The sequence below is a fragment of the Rhinopithecus bieti genome, unplaced genomic scaffold (genome assembly GCF_001698545.2).
Source record: "Rhinopithecus bieti isolate Rb0 unplaced genomic scaffold, ASM169854v2 scaffold_6063, whole genome shotgun sequence".
Taxonomy (NCBI): domain Eukaryota; kingdom Metazoa; phylum Chordata; class Mammalia; order Primates; family Cercopithecidae; genus Rhinopithecus; species Rhinopithecus bieti.
In genome coordinates this window covers 3,123,102-3,129,590 of record NW_016805186.1, presented here as the reverse complement: position 1 = coordinate 3,129,590, position 6,489 = coordinate 3,123,102, and the positions used below count along the sequence as shown (strand labels likewise).

The following is a 6,489-nucleotide window of genomic DNA, read 5'->3' as shown; positions in this document are numbered from 1 at the left end:
CTGGCTTGGCCTGGGTTGGGGTAAGTCTCTGGGATGCTGTCCTCAAAGCCCCATCAGGAGGCTGTGTCAGGGACCCAGAGGCCTGACCTGGGACCCTCCCTGTGCTACCAGGCTGCCGTTGGGGTCAGGAGGGCAGGGAGGGCAGCCACATGTACAGTGGGAGACATCAAGTAACACTGTCAGTTAGCACACCCAACACCCACACGACAGCCACACCCCTCTGCCCTGAGGGGGCTGCAGGTGGGCAGAGCCTCTTCTGTCTTGTTCACCCTGAGCCCGGAGCTGCGCACAGGACAGGTTCAGAGAGCCAAACCAGGAACAAATAGATGAACGAAGGAAGGGGCCAGGGCAGCAGGTCCCCACCCACACCCTGAACCCTAAGGGTAGGACACAGAGGCTGGCGACAGGCTGGCCCCAGGATCCTCTAAGTGACAAGAACCCTTGGCCACTGCTGATTGCACCGAGGCAGGGACAGGGATGGTGGGGCTGGGGCTGCCTGGCCCTTTAAGAGGGCAGTTCTGCCGGCCACCCTGAATGCTCCCTCCCCCAGCCACTGGAGAAGGGATCCCGTTTCTTAGCAACAGGAAGCTCTTGGTTGACAGTGTCACCCAGGCGACTGGGAGCCGCGTCCTGCTCTGGGACTGAGCCACTGGAGCTGCCCCGCTGACCGCACTTGGCTGACCGCAACCAGCTGGCCACCCCCCTCACTCCCCTGGCCCTGGTGGGCGGCTGGCACCATGGCGCAGACGGACATACTCCTGACCAAACAGCCGGCCCCACAGACAGTGCCGCCCTGCGAGCTGCGCGCCAAAGAGTACGACGTGGCCCGCAACACAGGCGCCTACACGTCCTCCGGGCTGGCCACCGCAGGCTTCCGCACCGCCAAGTACCTGCTGGAGGAGTGGTTCCAGAACTGCTATGCTCGCTACCACCAGGCCTTCGCGGACCGCGACCAGTCGGAGCGGCAGCGGCATGAGAGCCAGCAGCTGGCGTCGGAGACCCAGGCTCTGGCGCAGCGCACGCAGCAAGACTCCACGCGCAGGGTTGGCGAGCGACTGCAGGACATGCACGGCTGGAAGTCGGAGCTGCAGCGCGAGGTGGAAGCACTGGTTGCGGAGACCGACCTGCTGCTGGCCCAGAAGCAGCGGCTGGAGCGCGCCCTGGACGCCACGGAGGTGCCCTTCTCCATCGCCACTGACAACCTGCAGTGTCGTGAGCGCCGCCAGCACCCCAACCTCGTGCGCGACTGTGTGGAGACGGAATTGTTGAAGGTGCCAGCAGCCTTGGGTAGCCGGGACTTGTGGGCTCAGAGAGGAGGGGCCCTGGCAGTTCATGTGGACAAGCAAGGTGGCTGCTGCAGGCATGCGGTAGCCCAGCCCTCTGCACTTGGGAACCCTGAGTCCCCAAACCTGGCCCCTTAGTGACAGACCAGAAGGCAGCTTTGCCCCGGAGGGCCCCTGACTCCCAAGCAGTTGTTCTTCTTCTGGGCTCCTCTCCTCCAGTCCCTTTGAGTGCTGGCACAGTCATCCTCACCCTGGGCTCCCTGAACTGAGCCACAAGGCACCTCCCCAAAGACCATCCCTGGCTGGGACAGCTGTTCCTGAGGTGGAAACCCAGGCCTGAGCTAGCACTGCGGGTGTGGACAGCTAGGGTGGGGTGGGCTGGGAGCCACCGCTCCCATTCATCCTACCCAGAGCCTGGGCCACAAAGATCTGCACCCGCAGGTCCCCTCTCCTCCATGTCCCATGTAACTTCCGAATCCAGCCCAGCTTGTCTGTGGGGCAGCCTCATAGGGTGAGAAAGTAACTCAGTCCTGGCCCTGATGCTGGCTCTGGAGAATTCTCTGATCTCTCAGAGCCTGGGGCCTCCCTGAGAACCACTGCAAGCCTGTAGACATTCATGAAGGATGTGGGGTGGGGGCAGCTGTTCTCCTGCCACACCCCCAAGCTCAGACAAGAACCCTTGAGTTCATCCCTCCCTTCATGCCTTCCCTCCTCCCTCCCTTCCCCAGACCCCTCACCCTGCACCCTCTCAGTGCCTCAACTCCTACAGCTCCCGAAAACCCTCTGCCTGCACCAAGGGCACCTGCCCAGTAATGGAGAAACTGACAGTGCAGGAAGAGGCAAACCCAGGGACAGAGGGGCGCAGGACTCGGGCCCTGGCACACACGGAGGTAGCTGGTGGTCGAGGCAAAGACCCCAATCACAGGGAAAAGGCTTGTTCCTACACACAGAAAATTAAACTGGTCAGGCAGTAAGAAGAAACACAGGATCCTGCTCCTGTTCTTGCTGTGAGGATGGCATTTCCCAGCACAGATCCCTGAGGGGCAGCCTGGGCGGGCATCTGGGACCCTAGAGTTTGGTTCCTCAGGGGCTGTTCAGGCACCACGGACAGACCAATGTTCCTGGGTGCACTGAGTGAGCAGCAATGATGACTCCTAAAGCCTGGGGTGTGGGAACTGCTGCTGAGGGACCTTCCCAGCAGCCCATGGAAGGCCCTGGAGCAAAACACCCCACTTACAATGCACCAAGGAGGATGCCCAAAAGCCCAGGATAAACCCATTGAGAGAGCAGAACTTGCACAGTCAGAGCTCAGGCCCCAGCACTCAGCTTCTTCTGGTGGCTCAGGTGTTGACCAAGGCTGGCAGCAGCTGGGCCTGCTGGGATCCTCACCAGGGACGGGCTCTGGTGCTCAGGGCGTCTCCTTCCTCAGGAAGCTGAGCTTATCCGGAACATTCAGGAGCTGCTGAAGAGAACCATCATGCAAGCAGTGAGCCAGATCCGGTGGGTCCAGGGCTGCCCAAGGGATGACTCCTGACCCCACCCACGGTTGGTCCTGGGGCAAGGCATTGAACGACAGGACCCTGAGGCCCAGGGCAGGGGCTGCCCCAGGTCCCAGTGGGAGTGCAGGGCTAGGTGGGGGAGGTTCCGGCCCAGCCTGAGGTTGACCGGCCAGAGCCCAGTCCCACATCTGCTCTGCAGCCCCCCAGTCTGGGCGGCTGCTCCTGGTCACTGCTGAGCATGAGGACTGCCCAGGATAGGCTGGCCCAGAGTTCCCTCCTGAAGCGGGCATTGGGGCCCAGCCTGCAGCAGGGACAGTCCCCAGCAGGGCCCTCCCTGGGCACATACCAAGGCCCTGCCCCACCTTGCCCCAGACTGAACCGGGAGCACAAGGAGACCTGCGAGATGGACTGGTCAGACAAGGTGGAGGCCTACAACATCGACGAGACCTGCGGGCGCCACCACAGCCAGAGCACCCAGGTGCAGGCTCATCCTCACTCCACTGCCTTCCAAGAGAGGTGGGCCCCAGCTCTGCCCCTGTGCTTGCCCTGGCTGTGGACTTGCCTCCCTCCACCTGGGGGCCTCAGCGGGGCTGCTTCCCCCAGCCTGGCCCGGAGGCCCTCGCCCCCGAAGGGCACTTGGGCAACTTTCTACCCCGGCATGAGCAAGCGAGCAAGACCCCCTCAAGTGCCCAGCGCGTGCACAGCCAGGTCGCGGGGAGGCAGGACAGGGTGGGGTCAGGTCAGCGCCAGGCGCCGGCAGGACTGCGTTTCCGTCCACGGCCAGCAGAGGGCGCGCGACCACCGCCCACTTGAGCGCAGCAAACTCCGGGGTGCAGGAAGGGGACCCGGGCGCTGGGTACTAGGGAAGGGGGCTACGGGGGCCGGAGGTGCTGCAGAGGGGCCTTGGGGGCGGCGGTGCTGGGAACGGGATCGCGGGGACGCGAGGGGACTAAGCGTCCGAGGTGGGTCGGGTGTGGGGGGACTCAGGGGAGTTGTGGGCCGGGGGGCACTGGGGACAGGGAGCCTGGGGACTGGGCTTCGTGGGGCAGCACGGGGTGCATCGGAGTCCATGCGGGTCCTCCAGGAGCACGGGGCGCGGACAAGGCATGGGGGCGCGGCAGGACCCCGGCCTTGGGCAGAGCCTCCCCCGCATCCCCTGGCTGTCCCCCGCCCCGCAGCGCCTCCACCCCAGAGACCTGGGCCAAGTTCACGCAGGACAATCTGTGCCGCGCCCAGCGCGAGCGCCTGGCCTCGGCCAACCTGCGGGTGCTGGTGGACTGCATCCTTCGCGACACTTCCGAGGACCTGCGGCTGCAGTGCGACGCTGTGAACCTGGCCTTCGGGCGCCGCTGCGAGGAGCTGGAGGACGCGCGGCACAAGCTGCAGCAGCACCTGCACAAGGTGGGGCGCCCTGAACCCCCAAGATGGCTCCCGCGCCTGCCCACCACTCTGCCCCCGCATCACCTGGCCTGGGCCTTCAGCACCGCTCTCCTCTGCCCCACTTACCCCGAGGGACCCCAGAAGCAAGTGCCACCTCTCCGTAAACCTGTGTAAAACCAGGCGACACGGTATGATGGGCGGGTGTTGCCACCCCCAAGACTGAACAGGAGGAGCTGTGTTGAGGATGGAGGCAGCAGGTGGTCTGGGGAGCACTGACCTCCCAGGGGTCCCCGAGAGTCCTAGCCTGGCAGGCAGGACTCTGATCTAGGGTCTCAGCGTGGCCTTTACCGCCTCTGAGTGCCCAGTCCTTGAGCAGGGTTCAGGTCCTGGTGACGACCAAGGATGGGAGTTCTTGGACCAGAGCTAAGGGGCAACAGGCTGCCTGACTCTTCCAGAGCCCGCTGGGGGCCCCGTGCACATTGTTCCTTCATTCATGCCTCCCCGGGGCCACTGGTCAGGACTGCCCTCTGGACACGGCCCCAGGACCTGGGCAGGACCAGCCTGGTATCAGCATTCCATATGCCTGAGCATGGGGGCACAGGCCCAAGGGCACTGTCCTGTCTGCAGACGCTGCGGGAAATCACAGATCAGGAGCACAACGTGGCAGCACTGAAGCAGGCCATCAAGGACAAGGAGGCCCCTTTGCGCGTCGCCCAGACCCGGCTGTACCTGCGCTCGCGCCGGCCCAACGTGGAGCTGTGCCGCGATGCAGCCCAGTTCAGGTGCTGCCTGTGCCTCTGAGGCAGTCCCGGGTGGCCCGGTCCACCACCTCCCTGCTACTCTCTGATCTCAGCCTCCAATAAACACCCCAACCCCCCACACACATCCCCCGCAGGTGCTGAGAGGGGAGGGAGACTTTGGGGCCACACGCAAGCACACCTTAAACACACAGATACAGACGTGACCCTGGGCAGGTGATGGGTGGGGAGCTCCCAGTGCCAGGGACCTGTGCCCACGTGGTCTCACCCCACCCTGTGCTGCCTCATCTTCCTGGGAGGAAGCTCCTGCAGACAAGGTGAGCTCCAGGAGGCCACAGGGCCAGAGAGGCCAGGCAGGGCCGTTCCCTGCTGCCCTGAGGGTGCTGTCCACACCTCTGGTGGAAAGTACGACCTACGCTCGGGCTCCAGGCATAGATGAGCTGTCCTTTTGTTTCCCTTGTTAACAGATGCGCGGCGGCCCCTGCTAAGCCTAAGTACCTTTCTTCCCTGCCCCTCGGTTCCTTCAAGGAACTGGGGGCCTCCCTCCATTAAACATCAGGAATGGAAAGAACCGAGCCTGGTGGGCTAAGGGCAGGTCCTGTCCTGCCAGGGTCGAGATCCCATGCGGGTCACTCATTCGCACTCGCCCGCGCTCCCTGGGAGGACCCTCGTCATTTGTGCTCTGCCCTAGGGCCACTTTCCTGGTGGGGTTCCCTTAGGGGTCCTTTCGTGGAGTCTTCCCAGGACCTCCTGCCAGCTCCCATTGGGAGTTTTGGGTTCCTTGCACCCCCGAAGGTGCATACTTCTGCCCTCCCCAGCCAAGGCTCATACTCCCCAACACCCCCAGGCTGGTGAGCGAGGTGGAGGAGCTGAACATGTCCCTCGCAGCACTGCGGGAGAAGCTTCTAGAAGCAGAGCAGTCCCTGCGCAACCTCGAGGACACCCACATGAGCCTGGAGAAGGACATCACCGCCATGACCAACAGTCTCTTCATCGACCGCCAGAAGTGCATGGCCCATCGTACTCGCTACCCCACCATCCTGCAGCTGGCTGGCTACCAGTGAGCCGCTGCCACGGTGCTTCCCCGCCAAGTCCCCAAATAAACAGCACGTTAGCTTTCTGCACGGAGTGTGTGTGCCCGGTGGGACCTCGAGTTGCCATCCATCTGAACTGGCCTTTGGGTCCCCTATGAGGCTGGCTCTGCCTACGGACTCATCATCCCAATGGTGGGAGATGAGGGGTTAGAGCCACCAGGAATCCCTGTGCCTCAGAGGACAGGACGTGCCCAAGTGGGGACTGGGGCTCCACAGCACAGCTCAGGGGTGGGCGCAGACCATGTGTCCAGCCCAGAGCCAGGCCATCCAGCTCCCCTTCCCCACTTCCCCACCAGTGCTGGCTCCTCCATTCCTTCACCAGGATCTTACGGCCTTGGGACATCTTTGGGACCTCTGCATCTCCCCAACTCCTCCCCCTGCACCTCCAGGCCCCCAGCCTCAGCTCACATACCCCTATGGACAGGGCACTTACTCTACTAGAGGCTCATCCAGCTGCTGGGTGCACCTGCTGGGG

General features: G+C 63.7%; 1 protein-coding gene across 1 annotated transcript; it reads left to right on the top strand.

Moving 5' to 3' along the window:
• The first annotated feature begins 606 nt into the window (after positions 1 to 606).
• On the top strand, positions 607 to 6,044 carry TEKT4 (tektin 4). Its single transcript, XM_017871538.1, has 6 exons — positions 607 to 1,271; positions 2,713 to 2,783; positions 3,155 to 3,298; positions 3,961 to 4,183; positions 4,790 to 4,944; positions 5,768 to 6,044. The coding sequence occupies exons 1-6, from the start codon at positions 738 to 740 to the stop codon at positions 5,982 to 5,984; spliced, it is 1,344 nt and encodes a 447-aa protein (XP_017727027.1). The 5' UTR covers positions 607 to 737; the 3' UTR covers positions 5,985 to 6,044.
• The last annotated feature ends 445 nt before the right edge of the window (positions 6,045 to 6,489 follow it).

Coding starts and splice junctions, on each gene's coding strand:
- TEKT4 (XM_017871538.1), top strand. CDS start 738: ATGGCGCAGACGGACATACTCCTGACCAAACAGCCGGCCCCACAGACA. Junction 1,272..2,712: donor TGGAGACGGAATTGTTGAAG/GTGCCAGCAGCC, acceptor CTCCTTCCTCAG/GAAGCTGAGCTTATCCGGAA. Junction 2,784..3,154: donor CAAGCAGTGAGCCAGATCCG/GTGGGTCCAGGG, acceptor ACCTTGCCCCAG/ACTGAACCGGGAGCACAAGG.